At 38.2% G+C, this 17981-nt stretch overlaps 1 protein-coding gene across 4 annotated transcripts in view; it reads left to right on the top strand.

The window, feature by feature from the left end:
* The first annotated feature begins 493 nt into the window (after positions 1 to 493).
* Positions 494 to 17981, top strand: part of FYB1 (FYN binding protein 1) — a 143044-nt gene continuing 125556 nt past the window's right edge. The window contains exon 1 of one of the 4 annotated variants that reach the window (XM_014559677.2): positions 494 to 822. Coding sequence is in view for 2 of the 4 variants with exons in the window: in XM_032471327.1 (XP_032327218.1) it covers positions 3842 to 3844 (3 nt within the window). In the remaining 2 variants the exon portion in view is untranslated. Of the gene's footprint in view, positions 823 to 3728; positions 3845 to 17981 lie in introns of those variants that run through there. The other 3 variants (XM_032471327.1, XM_014559675.2, XM_032471347.1) reach the window with 3 other exon arrangements.

Genomic DNA, 17981 nt, shown 5'->3' with positions numbered 1-17981 from the left:
ATGTTATTTCTTCCCAGAGCATTGATGTTCTGAAAGGGTTAAGGCTTCCTTTCATCAAAAATAGAAAGTATAAGAGTGGAGAAAAAGATCTATTTTGTTTTCAAAACAAAAAGTGAAAGAGAAATAAGCCAAATCAAGGAACTACCCATTTCCTCCTGCACAACCTTCTAAAAGCACGCTTGTTCTTATCCTGCTTTCCTCCTGCTATTTCCATTTGGCTATTCCATATCTAGCCACGCAGGGAGTCTAGGATTTCCTTGAATTTCTATGAATCTATTTTGTGAGTTTGAGTTGTTCTTTCCTGGCACAGTTCAAATACATGTTGTTAAAAGGAAACAAGTTCACAAAATAATAAAATTTTAGCTGACCAGTTTCCTAGTCTGGAAACTTGGGGGTCACTTCACACTTTTGTGCTTTCATTTTATCATCAAAAAGCACCAGCATAGTGACCATCTCCGAGTGTTTGACAATATTTTAGCCAAGAGTTCTACTGCTTCCCACAAGAGACGGGCTTCCAAAGAGGCTGTACACAGGCAGAATTTGTGTGCAAACCATACGCTGCTTTCATCAGAGACAGAAAAAAGGCTTTAGAAAAATAAAAGCCACTTTAGAATCTTCAGGTGACAGAAGGAAGTATGAAAATTAATTCGCGCTGGAGGAGTTTCAGATCTAGATAGGGAGCAGAACTGAACGCAGCCAATATAATGGGAGAACTGTAAAAGGCAAGCCTATCGAAGAGCTTCATTTCGTGGTGCAGTCTGCAGGAGTCCAGGAAAAGGGGGACACGAGAGAGCCAGATGCAGAGAAGGCTTCCCGGAAGAGGTGAGACTCAACATCCCCCTGTTCTCCTGTCTCGGGGGTCTTGCCCAGGCATGCGAGTGTTCGGCATGTAAAGTAGATGATCATTTGTTTCTTCCCTAAAATGTTAGCCATTCAGGTTATAAAGCTGAAATCGTGTAAGAGCTGATAAGTATTTCTAACCCTCGCTGCTAACAATTTCAACCATGTTCCTTTTAAAACCTGATACAAATAACAATGACGATGCTTATAAATAATGATCAAGAAATAGTGTTACTTAAATTGTACGAAGTGTTCTCTCCCTCATCTTGTAAATTGAGGTTAAAAAAAAAAAAAAATGAAGCTGGATTCACCAGACCTCCAATGTCTCTGGGCCCCACAGTCTCCACCTAGCTGTCACTTTCAGTGGGTACTACGGGGACAACCTCACTTTACCATTGCCTGAACAAAAATAGTTCTCTCAATTGCAAATGTATGAAAAGAGATTTGAAGAATTATAACCACCTTTGCGTTCTCTTAACTTCTTCTCCCTTCCGCTAGCGGGAATAATTACAGTGCCCACATCATGAAGAAAAAATAACTTTATCTTCTTTAGATGGTATCATATATTGTGTGTCATCTCTCTTGCATTTCCTGTTTCATCTTCCTGCTCAAGGATTTACATACTTAATTGACTTCACAGGAAATGTCCTCACATACGTGATGTTTGAAATACACATTTTTTAAGTAGAATGATTATACTCCAGAAACTAAAAATAAAAACTTATTGGTGGCTTACGGGCTATGGATAAGAGCTTCAGCCTGTTTTTCCTTAGCCAAAATACTTCTCTTAAATATGTTTTTGAGAGACTGCTGAATTTATAGCAATCACTAAAAATTACCTTAATCTGCATTTAGAACCAAACACAAATTGAAACAGAATGCAAATGAATAAATTGAAATTCAATGGTCTCTTAAGCAGAGACTTGTACAGTTAGCTACATTGTTAATGGAAATTGCTAGATTTCTGTTTATCGTGTAATTTTTGTCCAACTCACTGGCACAGAGAGAAAAAAATCTCAGAATGACCAAGAATAATTAATGATTACGTAGCGCATGGTGAAAATATGTTGATAAACTTAGTAGTAAACGCCGTCCCAGCATCAGGATTATTTGTACTGGCAAGTCTTGCCGGCTGATCCGTCCTCTCTCTAGTAGGAGTCACTTGCTCCTTTATTTCAGAGCCCAAACTCGCCTGCACCTTGAAACCACCTTTGGAACTTTAAAAAATACTGATGCCTGGGTTTCAAAACTAAAAATTGGTGTTTAATGGTCTGGGGTTAAGCCTGGGAACTGGGATTTTTAAAAGCTTTTCAGGTGCTCTTAATGTGCAGCCAGATTAAAAGCCTGCACCTTAGACCCTAAATTGTATTGTTCCAGCAGACAGTGGGTAAGAGGCTTTCCAGTTAAGCTGAAGAATGTCTCCATTTGAGGGTCTTCTTCCGGCAGTGATTTACGTCTAAAAGCACGCCTCGATCTCATCCTTGCCTCGCCTGGATCTCCTCCATTCATTCACTGAGTATCTATTATGTGCCAAAGACGGTGCGATTTCAGGTTCCTGGCTACTCTCCTGGCTCCTGACTATCCTTAAGCCCCACACCTCTTTACAGGTTTCAAGGCACTCAGGTTTCTTTCCACTCCTGGAATATGACCCCTGCCCTGCCTTTCTTTCTCGTCCTGTCTATCCATATTTCTAAATACATCTTGATTTTGAAAAACATTTCACTTTAAGAAATAAATCATAGGGAACATCTTTTTAATGAAGGATTTTTATTGTCATGGTAGTTATTAGTATTAGCAGGGCATCTAATGAGAACATGTGGTGTCCCTCTACTAGGTTAACGCGGTAGTACATGCAAGATCTAGAAATTTGCAACCCAGAATGAAGGAGTCAGTTGCTTTTCCTTTACAATAGGACCCAAAGTGATCTTCTGCCCTTGAAATTACTTTAGTATCAGTTTATATATTCAAAATAAAAGAGATAAATCCCTTTCCTGGAATGTGTTCAGACAGGTACTACAGGAGATTGGTGGGAAATCTGATTAGTTCAGATCAAATATCATGTCCTTAACTGAAGAATATCTAGTTCACCAGTGTGAGAGGCTGAGGCATCTGATGCTAACAAATATTACCAAAAAATTAGAACTCAGACTGACGTGTGCTTTAAATTTTTAATGAAATACATAACATCCTATGTTAAGCTTATGAATATGACCACCATTTCAATATTAGTGAGATAGGTTTAAATATATTTGGAAGTGTTGATTAAAATTAGCATGATCCTTTTAGTCTTTTTAAGATTATAATTATATTTTTTAACAAGTATTACATACTCAAAATAAAAAGGTCAAAAGCGGGGGAAAGTGTTGCTCAAGTGGTAGAATGCATGCTCAGCATGCAGGAGGTCCTGGGTTCAACCCCCAGTACCTTCTCTAAAAATAAATAAACCTGATTACCTCCCTCCCACCAAAAAACAAACAAACAAAAAGCAAATAAAATTAGATGCTGGTTAAAAAAAAAAAGAAAAGAAACTATTTTTAAAAAAGGTAAAAAAGTCAGCAAAGTACAAAACAGAATTATTGGAATAATACCGCCACAAAGTCAACCACTCTGTAACATTTTAGTGTGAGTCCTTGATAGATAGATAGATGGATCCACAAATACGTATTTTATACAAAACAGGTTAACAAGGTACACAGAATTTACTATTCAGGCACTTTTTTTTTTAATTGTGTGTCAGTCTTTCAGATTTCAAAGCTTTACCTGTAGCTGTTCCCATATTATTAAAGTGTAAAAACTGAAGAACCCTGGCCAGTTATACAAATGCTCTGAGGGCTGAGATAACATGCAAATAAACCTTATATATCAATGTGTGAAAACTGGACAGACCACACGGTTCAAAAAAGGAAGTTCACTCTGCTTAGCTAACTTGCGCATTCACTGTCCGAGTTACAGCATCTTCGGGGGCGCTGTGTGCCAGGCACGTCAACTCCTTTCAGTAAAAATGGTAAGTCGTAGATTTTATGACTCTCCTTGGTCTCCCAGCAAACATCTAATCTCTACATAGCTCGGAGAGGGGTGGGGGTGTTTTATGACCGGTCCGCCAAGCCTTTGGAATTTTTGCTTATCTCATCATTGTTCCATTTGCTAATAAAGCTGCTAAGGCTTTATTATACCAGTTGAGAGACTGTGGCTTCAGGAGTTCCCTTTTCTGATTCTAGCCTTCGGAATAGAGGAAGAGCTATGCCTTAAAGAAAGAAAAGCCGCGTTCTTTGTCTTTGCCTCTTAAGATGGTTGGGTGTTAGAACCAGCCGTGCAGTCGGGTTTCCTTTTGTGAGCACTTTGGAACCCTGAAGAGACCTCCAGTGACAAATATTGGGTAATGCTGCTGATGAGTGCCATTGTGACACCACAGTGAATTTTACAAAAGGAACTCTTTTGTTTAAAGAATTTTTTTTAATTTTAATTGAGAGTCAAACAAAATCCAAACAGTCCAAATCTTAGGGACCTGTGATGTTCCCAAAATTAGCTGAAAGTCATCATTTAAAGCTGGCTTACAATGGTGACTAGGTTCCCAGTTGTACCATTAAAAACTAGCTTAATCCGTAATGTAGCTGAGCTACAGCGTTAATATTCTGCTCTACGGTCTCCTGTCATTTCTCTGTGAAAGTGGCTGTGTTCTTACACATGTGGCGTTCTTAGGCTCTCAGAGACTAGAAGGGAGTCGACTTTCTATCCCACACACTCCTCCCCCACTCCCCAGCACCAGATGACTAGAGATTGGTTATCTGTCCTCTTGTTCTGGAGAGGATTACTTGCTTTGCCAGCTCCCAGTGAGAAGATGAGGACTGAGGCAATGACTCCTACAGGTACTCAGTGCGGGGAGGGAGTACATTGCAGGCACTGGAATAAACAGGGGGAAGGGTTCATGGATGTGTTTGTAGTCTGAGATCTCTTGAGCCAGAATAGGGAAAGCGCAGAGGTGAGAACTGTAATCTCACGATAGGGGAGAGCAGGAGAGGGAGAGGAGATGGGGTCAGACTTGCAGAGCCATGGGGAGAGGAATACCACAGCGGTGGAGGGAAGGGTGGCACGTGGACCTGCAAGGAAGGCAGTCCCATGTAAACGTGGGATTTACAAGTCCCTCTAGTGTTTCCAAACGGGGTCTTCAGATCCAGGATTCTTAGAAAAGAGCTTGACTTTAATTACCGATATCCTCTTCCAGAATAAACGAGGGCACTGTGGTTGGCAGGATTATTTGGATTTTCTTACGGGAAACGAGATGATAACTAGCAGATCTGAGCGAACTCTGAATGTGGGGCACCCTTGCTCTTGAAGCCAATGGGTGTGGCGCTCCAGCTCCGCGTTTGGTAACTTCAGTGTCACTTCCTTAATTTTTGGATGCATTCCATCTGCACTTTCTTTCCTCTCATGTTTTTCTGTTTTTAAAACGGCATGATATGTTATGAAACAAATAACAAGCACTTATGAACTCACCACCCAGAGTTCACACAGGTTACCATTTTGCCGTAACATTGCCATTTGCCATCTTTTCAAAAAATAAAAAAGACAAATTGGAAGCCCCCTTTCTGTCCTTGCCAGTTCCACCCCCTCCCTCTGACAGCAGAGGCACACCTGCTCTGAAAGTGGCATCTCGCCTCCCAGCTGTGTTTTTATGTTTTTATTTCATCTGCCTGTATCCATAAGACGCCATATGATTCTGTTTTGCCTAGTTTTTTTTTTTTTTAATGATTTCTACATTTGTGTTCTTTCACTTTATATTGGGGTGTTTTCAATATATATCCATTTGGATATTTGTAGTTCTGGTTCAACCTATTTTGAATTGCGTAATTATATTGCCATTTATTCATCTGTTCTCAAACATTTAATCTGTTGTCATTATTTTCAAATTTGAACAGTACTAGAATAAATGTTCTTTTGCATAGAGGGTCTGGACACCTTCAAATTTATTTGAATATTAGTAAATTGTTCTCTAAAATCATTGTAACAATTTACCTCTCACCAGCCTTGTAGGAGAGTTGCCATTTCTCTACACCATCCCTAAAACTTGTTATTGTCATATTTATTGGCAGCATTGAAAATTTGTCATATGCAAAACTTTACTTCATTTTTGCTTCAACTTGCCTGATTACTACTAAGATGGTGTGTGTTTTCGTAAGTTTATTGACTATTCAGGTAACTTCTTCTGTAAATTCTCCTCATGTGTTTTATCCATTTTCTTATGAATTATTTTTCATGTTGATTTATAGGAATTCCTTATATATTCTAGACATTGATTCTACATCAGTTACATGCATTGCAAATTTTATGCTCCAAGTTTAGGACTTCTTTTTTTTTTACTTTACTTTTTGGTGTCTCTTTTTTATACAAAAGTTTTAAATCTTAATGCTGTCAAATTTCAAAATAAGCTTTTATTATTAGAAGTACTTTTTAAAAAGTTCTTCCCTACACTTAAATATTAAAGCTATTTTCCTAAACTTTTCTCTAAATGTGTGGAATTTTTGATTTTCATGTTTAGGTCTTTAATAATCAGGACGTTATTTATATTTGTGAAGTGAGTAGGCATCTGATATAGTCCCAGTGGATAATCAATACCAAGTACTGTTTATTTTAGTTTGTCCTTTTCCCCTAGCGCTTTCTGATGCCTCTTTTATCCATTTCCCATAAATGTGTGACTCTGCTTCTGGGATTCTAACTCTGTCATACCAGTCAATATACTTCATAAAATTTCATGTTTATCATTGTTTCTTACAAATCACTCTTCCACTCTGGATTCATCTATCTTCTCACCCGGTATCCATGCCCTTGCCTACTGTCTGACAATTTCTACAACAATTTTGTATTTGTTCTGTTATTCTCCCAAACACAAGAACCTAAACGTAGTGGAAATGCCCAGTTGAAAATAACCTTCCAACCCTATTTGTAGCTCTTAAAACTTCTGCCTGGAAGAGATGTGCTCCGCTTTCACTCACGTTTAATTAGCCAAAAGTTAAGCCACGTGGTCATGCCTCAGCTAAACAGGACAGAGATGGAGGGAGGTAAAATCCTCATGCATTCAGGGTAATGGCAGAGATGGGTACCCATTTAGAAGAAGAGTAATATTATACTCTACAATATAAATTGGTTTTTCAGACTTAACAGACTTACCCCATTGTTTTCCGACTTCTATTATTGCTGAATTGTGTGCTGGCAAGTCTAATTGTCATTCCCTGTAGGTGAAATTCTGTTATTCCTTTTAAGATGTTTCTTTATCTTCATGTTCAGCAGTTTTATTATGCCTCATAGAAATGAGAATTGATTTTTATTTATCCTGTTTGGTACTCAGGATAGCAATTTAAAGCAGGGATCTACAACATTTCTGTAAAAGAGCCTGATAGCATATATTGTAGGTTTTGTAGTTTTTGTGGTCTCTGCTACAACTGTTCAGCTGTTCCATTGTGGCATGAAAGCACCTATAGACAATGCATAAACAAATGAATGTGGTTGTGTTCCAATAAGACTTTATTTATAAGAACAGATGGCAGACTGGATTTGGCCCCCAGGCTGTAGTTGCTAATCCCTGGTGTAAAGCCTAATGATTTTCTTCAATTCCGTAAAATCTTCAGCCATTATTTCTTCAAAAACTATTACTGTACTATTTGTTCCTTCCTAGCTTTTTTGTCTAGAGTCCCTGTTAGGTAAAAGCTAAATAGACTCAGTCTATTAACTGCTCTTCCAAATTTATCTCGGTGCCTCTGTGATGAATTCTTAATCAGTTTATCAACTTCATCTTCCAATTCACTAAGTTTTCCTTCATCTGTGTCTAGGGTGACCAACTATTTCAGTTTGCCCAGCACTTTCCCAGTTTTAAGCACTGAAGTCCCATGTCCCAGAAACTTCCCAGTCCCAGACAGACCAGAAAAGTTGTTCACCCTATCTGTGTCCAATCCACATTTTATCCTATATATTGAGTTTCTGTTTCAATGATTAAGCTTTTATTTACAATTTTTAAAATTGATTTTGATAACCGCCTGTTCTGTCCTAATGTCTACCTATTTTTTTCTTCAAATATTTTTATACTCCCCTACAGATATTACTCATTTATTTTTTTCTTGATGTATCCTAAATTCTTAGTCATTTTCAGATGGTTCTATTATTCTAATTTAATTTGAGGTAAACCCATCTTTCAACTACTGATTTTGTTGGGTTTTATTTCTTATTAATTGTCTTCTGTCTGTATGTTGGAATTTTATATGGTAGACCCATTCTGAGAAGGTTTTGTTGGTTGATTGCTTGATTTTCTCTTTCTACCTGCCTTCTCTCCTTCTTCCTGAGGACTCCAGCCCAGAAGGAGGTCTATATTGACAACTGATCCAGGCGCACGTGTAGCATATTCATTACTAAGTCAACTGGCATCTTGGCCCAGGTCCTGATTCTACTGCTGCATCTAGCCCAGTATTTCTCAACTTCAGCACTTTGGTGCATTGTAGGATGTCTAGCCTCACCCACTAGATGTTGGTAGCACCCCTGCCCCCCTCATTGTGACAACACAAAGCATTTCAAGATATTACAAAGTGTGTTTCCCCCCTCCACTTCCTGTGTTCTCTTCCTCAGTCGAGAAAGGCTGATTTATCCCAAGGTAATTCTTAAGGGCTGATCATTTGGTCTCCTTTCATGGTGCTAAGGATGGGGAAAAGCCTATCTGTCCCTGCTCTAGGTTTCGGTGAGTGACTCTCTAGCTCAGGTTTTCAGGTTACGTTATAGGAGCTGAACTAACCAATACTTCTTCACCCTGAACCAACAGCTCGCCTAGCCAGCCCTCTGGTCCTCCATTCTCACTCACAGCTTTGTGTTTCTATTCTGTTTCTGATATAGAATGGTGAATTTCTTTTTGAGTGTAACTGTCTTTACATTTTCTCATCTTGTGTTCTAGCATTGACACATGGTTAGGTCAGTGGGAGGGTGACAAACTTTAGTTTACTGAAGAAGTTGATTCCTCTTCTCTATCTCTTTTCCCTCATTTCCCTTTAGCTTCATATCTTTCCTTCTTTTCTTCCCTCACCCTTGATCAGTGTCATTGGATACATCAACAAAGTAGAAAAAATGTGTCAGCATTAGGGTCGATGAGATACTGGGAGGTCTCTATTACTACCCCCATCCCTATCCAGTTTATTAAGACAGTGGTTCTTGGGGAGGGGTGAGGGTGTAGCTCAGTGGTAGAGCACATGCTTAGCATACACGAAGTTCTGGGTTCAATCCTAGTGACTCCATAGAAACAAACAAACAAACAAACAAACCTAATTACCTCCTCCTACAAAAAAAAAAAAAAAAAAAAAAAGACAATAGTTCTCAAAGTGTGGCCCATAACCCAGGAGCATCAACATCTTTGAACTGGAAACTTAATGGAAATCCTTGGACTCCACCCAAGACTGACTGAATAAGAAGTTCTGGGATTGGGACCCAAGTCACTTGTGTATTAACGCACCCCTAGGTGATTCTGATGTGTGCTTGAGTCTGAGATCCCCTGCACTAAGGCTTAGGTAGAAGTTTTGATCAGTGTTTCCCAGTCTGGAGCACATTGGAATTGCCTGTTTAACCACCCACGGAGTTGCTGATTCAGCTGGACTGCCTGGGGTTCAGGTACTTTTTTCTTTTCAGCTCCTCAAATGATTCAAACATCCAAAGTGTGCTTTTAGTTATTCATTTACTGCTTAACCCATTTTGATGATCACTTATGCCAAATCTTACCCAATGTTTTGGAAACTCTAAGTGGAAACTGATAAACTTTTAGTAAATAGAGTTTAAAGTGAATTTAGGTTTTTTTTTTTCACATTGGGACCCTTTGCTTTATAGAACTCACTTTTTCCCCAAAATCCTATATGTTCTTTAAAATATTAATTCAATAAAAATTAACTTTTTTAATTAAAATTTTCAGAATTTAACTATATGCCTTTTAAAACCACTAGAGGAATTGTAAAATTAGAACTGAGAATCACTGGCCTGTTGTCAGATTTGAACTACATAAACTGATAAGCCAACAATAAATTCAATCCTTATGTAAATCTTGGCAGAGATCAAAAAAAGTGGAGTCAAAATAAACATCGGCTGAATTTGTTCTATGACAGACATTTAGTTGAAAGGATTCATGTGAAATCTAGTAAAAACATTTTAATAGATAGACATTTGGGATGTTTAACCTATGTGAATACATTTTGATTTGTCAATGTATAGACATAGTCCAAAAGAACTACTGGCAACTTTATTCATTACAATTTTGAAAGAAAAGTAGTTGAGTTTACTTTACCGCAAGAGGACATTCACCCGAAAGAAGCTAATTTTATCACGTGTACCCACAACTGCATGAGACAGCATTTCAGGGTTGGGTGGAATTTTTACTAGCAGAACAAGCTATTCCAACACAGTAAGTCTGAGATGCGCACTGTTTAAATTAATTCCCTAAGAGGGTGGAGCTGGGGGTGGGGGGAGTTTCCAAACTATCTGTTGTTGATTATTAAGCAAACAAAGAAAAGACTGTGAGGGTGGAATTGTTGTAACTTCTCATTTCTAAGCCAGGTCCACCTGTAGCTACTGCATGCACAAAGCATAGATGGTTTTAATACGCAATAGATGTAAAAGTTAGCCAACCTGAGCAAATACTGATTGAACTTGTTATAAAGCAGGGCAAGGAAAGAGAGAGGAAGTCTCAGAAAGTAGACCAAATAAGCATGTCTTCGTGGCTAATGGGCTTGAAAAGCCAGATATAATTTCTGTACATCTTGACCCTTCCATGTCCCCGTTTTTCGCACTGTTCTTCCCTTCCCCTGTCACTCCTTCTATTTAATTTATAAGCCACCTAGACTCCCCCCCAAAAGTCTGCCAGCACCTTCCTGAGAAATGACACTACATCTACTCTTTGATCAATGAGAAAAGTGGTTTCTCTCTTCTTTGAGTTCATTACAGGCAGGTAGTCAAGCCGTCAGAGGTGGGGAACTATTGCCTTCTTGGGCAAGTAACATGCAAAAACTAAAAACATACCACATCTTTGCGTTTTAATATCGGTGCTACTGTTTCCATTGTTAAGGTCTGTATCTAACTAAGAGGCTATAAATACTGCATCCATAAATACTTTTAATTAAAGATTCTATTTAACAGTGTACTCTTTAGTTATCCTAATAAGTGTGTGCCTTTAAGTGTCCTAGACCCACTTTGTCTAAAAAGGGAGCTGTGGTTAAAATGCCGGGCTCTTGGAACCATAGGCTGGGGCTGGAAGCCTTGCCCTGACTGTCAGTTCTGTTTTCTCAAGTTCCCTGGGTCCTTCTGCTCTTCCTTGTTGCCTCCCCACACGGAGCCAGGTCAGTCTCTGCTATTAGACCCACCGGATTATCTTACAGGAGATGCCCACTTTTTATGCAGCCTGCTTGTTTCCTGGAAACATTGAAGCTGGTGACCCCAGATCAGATAGGTTTTCCTTTCTGGCTTTTACATCCTATGAGTTGAATAAATTACACAGTTCTGGGTGTACAGAAACAGGGTAAGCTTTCATAAACTGCCTTCTGGTTAGGCAGCTGATTTGAGACATGTTTGGATTGGAAGCAGTGTTCAGATATGGAAAATGAGATCAGACTTTAGTGCATAACAACCTGCTGGAAGGTTCTGGACTAGTGTGTGTGTACAAAGGGACTTGGCGAGTGTTAAAATTTAATATCAAATAAGATATTGGTGTCTGCAGCTCACTTTGCAGTGCATCAGAAAACAAAGGCATGTGGGTAAATGCATAGATATAAAGCAAAAGGAAGAATAGCAAAATGCTAGCAATAGTAGAATCTGAGGGGAATGTATTTTGGGTTCACTCTCAATTTCAACTTTTGGATATGCTTGCAATTTTTCATAATAAAAAGTGGGGTGAAAAGTTTGTGTCAAATAGACTGGACAGACAGAGCTGGGGATTTGAGTATAATACTCCATTTTCTATATTCTTAACCAGTGCGTTTATTTATACAGCTTCCATTTTTCCACTGAGATATTGGCAAAAAATATTTTTCCCTCTAAATGTCTATAGCTTTGTCATTTCCCCTCTTATAAAAATGGGATGCATGATGATGATGGATGTTTTCCAAAAATACAGGAAAATGTAGAGAATGTAAAAATCCTACCATCTGAAGAAAACAGTTAGCATTTTAGTATATTTTTCTAGACATATCACTAGAGAGAGTGTAAGAGCTTCCGTGTGTGTCTCTTTTCACTATACTTTTGCTACGTCTCCATTTTCCGCTCTGCCCAGCCAGCTCTGACCCTTCCTTTAATGCATGACTCCAACTTTCTTCCTCCAAGAAACATTCCACTTTTCCCTCTTGCCCCACTCTTAATCCCCTTTGACTGGCCAAGTCCTGTTTTCAGCAATTGTCTTGTCAATCAATGCCTCGAAATTCTCATCAAGCACCTTTAGCATTCAAATGCATTTCCCCCTCTCCAACCCCTGAATTATTTTGCATTCCACCATGCTAACTTGCATACCCCAAGATGCCAATGCATGTTTGCTATCAGACTCATAATTTTAAAATAGCCTAATCTAATCAAGGCAAACTGCCCTCCTGATTTAATTGGTAACTACATAGTTTAAAACAAAGTGCTCGCTTGAGACAGAAACGCCAGTCCATTTCTGCTAAATTATGGGAAACACAAAGATTATAACAGAGTTCTTATTTCAGAAAATATCGTTTTATCTTGGATTTTGTCGTTGACATTTCCCAAGGATTCATAATGAGTGATTAGCGCAGTCTGGGAGAAGCAGGGAAGGTTCGGGCTCCCTAGATGGGTAATGGCAGTGTTTAAGGATATTTTTATTTCATGGAAATAAAACTAGATTTTGATTGTTTGAGAACAAAAGAAAGTATTCTTTACTCATATTTGAGAGTTATCTTAAATACATTTACTTCAAAGATCTTCCATGAGTTCAACTTTTTGCACTGTAAATTTTATAAATGATTTCCTCATTTTATAGAACTATCTTACTCCCATTTAAATTTTTCAGGGACTTTCAAAGAATAAATTAATAGACTAGATTATTTGGGCAATAAAAAGTGTACTTTTCTTCAGGACTAGAAAAATGGATTGTTTCTTCCTCCTTCACTGTCTTGAACTCTATCAAGGTTTGAATCACTTTTCAGACTTTTTATTTGAGGGATAAGGAATATTATAACAATGGCTAACATTTTACTCAGTCCTTCCTATAAGCCAGACACTGTTGTGTTAATAAATATCAATTCATTAAATTCTCACCACCCTGGGAGATACTCTAATTTTACTCCATTTTATGGATAAGGAAACCAAAGAAGGCTAAATAATTAGCAACCACAAAGTAAGTGGTAGAACCAAGATCCAAACCCAGACTGGCCTCAGACCCTGTGCCTAAACCATTCCCTGGGCTGATTTTCTAGGCTACAAAGACAGGCACCATAGTAGCCTAGAAGTGGGGCACGATGGGCATTTGCTGTCTCATAAACTTGGTGTGAGTCTGTCTCTATCTCTCCAAGTGGGTATTACTAGGTTAGTATCAGATTACTAGTTAACGGTGCTAAATTGATGCTATTGAGCTTTTCTCTTAAGATCTATGCTTTGATCTCTTATTAAAAAATCAGAATGAATTTATGTTGGTTGATTTCTACTTGCTTGCCTGTTCTCTAGTGCACAGCAGAATTTTCTTCTTTTTGTGTCTTTTATTCAAAATACATTAAAGGAAATCTGAAAAGAAAAACAGTTCACTGTCATAGCTATTTCTCTTATATGACCTTTCAATCTTCATCTACATATATATATATATTTATAGGTTTTTTAAAACGTAATTTTCATAGCACTTTTTTTCACTTAAGGTCAATTCATAAACATTCTTCTACATTGTTACCTGCTGTTTATAATCCTTTTAATGATTATAACACATTCCATGAAGTTAGATATTTTGGCTGCTGCTTGGATTTTTCCAATTAGAAAAATTGGCAATAAACATTTTCATATGTTTAATTGATGGTTGTTTTCTTAATTTGGATGATTTCCTTAGAGTCCTAGAGGTGATTAAAAAATGAAATTTGTTATTATTTTATGGATATATACACTGATAGAATGAGAGTTTTCATTTTTCAGCTTAATTACTTAATTAATAAAAATAACATTCAAGAGCCATTTTAAATAAACTTTATTTAATTACTGTTAAATTGAACACTTTCAGTTACATTAGGATAATATTTGAATTACCTCTCACATGGGATGTATAGACGTGTGGGGGTGGAGAGATATCTATTGACACTTAATGATAATCTCATATTTAAATTCTTAATTTAGAATATATTAAATTTTGACCTCATTTGTGCAATTATTTTTGCAAAGTGCATTTGCTTTCCATTTATTTTATCACTGTTGTCTGCTGTTGTGTGACAGGTTCTTATATGAGTTGGTCTTCTCTGTTGTAAACTCTTTAAAAATCAGCACCTTTTGGGATAACCACTGTAGTTCATACTCTGCTGATTTTTCTCCTTAATTTTATAGTCTATTTGGAATTTACTTTGACTTCTGGAAGGAGTTCAATGTGAAGTTAAAATGATGTCTATTTGGGTAGTCTCCTCTCTCATTTTTATTGTTTTTAGATTATTATATATTATGGTTCTCTTTTGAACCATCTATATCTTATTTTTATATCACCATATCTTTTCCATTATTATTTTAGAACATATTCCAGTATCTAATAGGGCTAATCTCCCTCATCCCTTCCATCATTACTCCTCTTTTTCACAATAGTCGTTGATGTTTTTACCCATGTATTTTTCTAAGTAAAGTTTATAATTTTTAAGTTCTTCAGACACTATTGTTGTGATTCTGATCGTCACATCATCACTCTTCTAATGTCAAAAAAAAAAAAAAAAAAGACTAGTGTAGATTGTATCCAGGTTTCCTTTTTAGTATAGCTCTGTGTAAAGCTCAATTTACTTTCCATACTTCACACTTTAGAGATGTTCCCACCTACTCAGGTGGCCCGAGACAGTCTCAGGAGGACTTTTCAGGTCAGGGCAGAGTCTGGCCAAAGAGTGGAGAGCAGCCCCTGCAGAAGCACAGTCATCCCTCAGTAAAATTCTCGTGCTGGTTAACACTGTATTCTAGTCTGACCTAGTGAGCCAATTGGTCGCTGGGGATAAAGGAGCTCTTACTTTTATTTTTGTTGTTATTATTATTGCTGTTGTGTTATTGTCATTCAACCTCACTTTTTCCTTCACAGGGTTTAGAGAGGTAACTGTAGTTTGAAGTGTTCAGAAATGTGTGTTCCTTAGATTTCCACGTTCTGCTAAAGTAATTCCTTCAGGAACAAATACCAATTCTTCTTCTCTCGTGAAATACTCTTCAAAGCCACAAGCATGTTTTTGTCAGTTTTTCCATATTTTAAGACAAAATTTTAAACAACAAATCATGCAAATTTTGAGTGAGTTATATTCATCCATTCGGAATGTAGAATATTTTCCTAATATAAACCTCTTCAAAGGTGGCTATAAATAATCACTTGAAACTCCTCCATTGAAAGGGTGACTAATCCTTTGACCATTAAATTGTGAAACGGAACACTCCCAAATCATATGATTCTATCTTAAAGCTGTTACTGTTTATTTATTTATTTATTTTTTTATTGAAGTGGCTTCAGGATAAAACATTTATATGCCTCCAGGGTGGTTATTGCATAAAACTCCAGGGTCCCTTGTGTTAAGTAATCCATACCCTAAAATCAGAATACATTACATTTTAAGAGGTTATCCAGACACTTTCCAACACTGACAGCATGAAGCTCATCCAAGAGGTTTGCAGAGATCACCTCATGAAAGACTGGATAAAAGCTCACCTACCCTTCACCCCGACAAATAGAGTGATTGCTGGACCATATAATTTACAAAGGCAGATTCGAAGGACCCTAATTGTCTCCTGCTTTTAAGCAATCTTAACACGTAACATACACACACAAAAAAAACCCAAGGACATGAAAAGTCATAGCTATCACTCCACTTAAGCATATTTTTAAAAAGGAGAGTCCTGATACTTTGGTAGTAATACATTTAGTTTTGTTTTATGAAATCTACTCTGGAAAACATTCCAAAAATGCCTTGTTATTGCCAAACTTAATGGAATCTTTTTAGTCTTCTCAATAGGACTTGAAAGCCTTCCCTTGACTTCTGTGACATCATCCTTCCCTGGTTTTCCTTCCTTTTCCTGTAACAACTCCTTCTCAGTTCCCTTTGAGCCCATGCCTTCCATTTTGTTAATACTCAAGGCACCATCGCTTGCCTCCCTCTCACTCTGCCTGTCCTCCCTGGGTACTCTCTGTCACTCTTCAGGCTTCAGCTATGACCCTCTGGTAATGACTCACATATGTGGCATCTCAAATGCCACTTGACCCAAACTGAAGTCATCCTTCCCCAAATCTTTTCTTCTTCCTATATATCATATAACCTGGTGCAGCCAAGATAGGGTCACCACCATCTACCCGGTCGTCACCCAAGCTTTCTATGTTGTTTTATATTCCTCCCTACCACCTGACTTAAAAGCACATCCACATTCCCTTGTCTCCAACCATATCCAACAGGCTTCATTCAGAATTCAGGCCCTTATCCTCTTTGAGCAGACTATTAGAGTCTTGCATCTCACACTCCTTAAATCAATCTTTAGTCTCCTCCTAGAATGGTCTTTCTAAAGCACACATCTAATTATGCAGGTTTCTGGCTTCAAACCCTTCAGGGTGCTCCGAGTGGCCTAGTGCAGGGGTCAGAAAACTGGTCTGTGGGCTGAATTCAGCCCACTGTCAGTTTTCACAAGTAAAGTATTACCAAAACATAGTCACCCTCATTCATTTATGTGTTGTTTGTGGTTGATCTCAGGCTACAACAGTAGAGTTGTATGGTTTCAGCAAGTACCATGTGGTTCCAAGTGCCAAAAATATTTACAATCAGTCCCTTTACAGAAAAAGTTTGCTCATGCCTGGCCTAGTGGATAAAGTCTGAACTCTGTGGTATGATGTGGAAGACCTCCATTCTTTGGCTGCAACCTCTACTTCCAGCTCACCCTTAGCTCTAGCCACACACTCCTTAAAACTCACGCTCTAGCAGTACTGTCTGCTTGCAGTTTCCCAGCACTGAACACCAGAAATTTCTGCCATGATGGAGATGCTATGTGCCTGCGCTGTCCAGGGTGATAGCCTCTAGCCACCTTGGCTACTGAGTGCTTAAAATGTGACTAGAGAAACTAAAGAACTAAATTTTAAATTTTGTTTTAGTTTTGATTAACATAAACCTAAACAAAGTCACATGACTAGTGGCTACCACATTGGCAATATCGTGCTAGACTATGTCACCAACACTATCTTTGTTCACTCTAAGGGGAATATTTAAAATATTTAGAATACCTTGTCCACCTGGGAAGCAGTCACATTCCAACAGTTAGCTTAAGGCTCACTTTTTCTAAGGAGGCTTTTCCGACTCCTAAGGCCTGGTCTCCCCACAAAGAACTGGGTATCCAGGGTGGGAGGGAGGGTATAGCTCAGGGGTAGAGCACATGCTTAGCATGCACGAAGTCCTGGGTTTAATGCTCAGTACCTCTGTTAACAAGCATGCCAGAGGTCCTGGGTACCTCTGTTAACAAAAAAAGAAAAAGAAAAAAGAAAATAACCCCAAAAAAGGGGTAGGGATGGAATTCAGTATCCTCACTGTGCCATAGTATTCCCAGCATTACCAGGATTTTTTTTTTTTAACTCTGATCTCTCTCTGCCAACCAGAATAGCAGTCCCTGAATGCAGATCCTTGTCCAACTGGCATCTGCTTTAAAAGCCCCTAAACCAGTGCCTGGTTTGTGCCAGAAACTTAATAGTGGTCAAATAGATTAATTCCACTTTCAAACTTCTTTTTCAACATGCAAGTCTCTTTTCTTCACTTGTAGTCCTCTGAAAAATGAAGAATAACAGCTAAATGTCCTAGTAACCCCTCTCCCCCTGTCTCCCACCAGCAGACGTTGACTCCTCTCTGGGAAAAACAACTGATTACAGTCCCCTCAGCAACCTGATTGTGTCCACACATTTTAAAGTTCACTTTCATAATAGCATCTTTGAGACTTAGAGTCAGAAA

Source organism: Camelus ferus, chromosome 3 (assembly GCF_009834535.1).
Source record: "Camelus ferus isolate YT-003-E chromosome 3, BCGSAC_Cfer_1.0, whole genome shotgun sequence".
Classification (NCBI taxonomy): domain Eukaryota; kingdom Metazoa; phylum Chordata; class Mammalia; order Artiodactyla; family Camelidae; genus Camelus; species Camelus ferus.
This window is presented reverse-complemented; position numbering and strand designations above follow the sequence as displayed.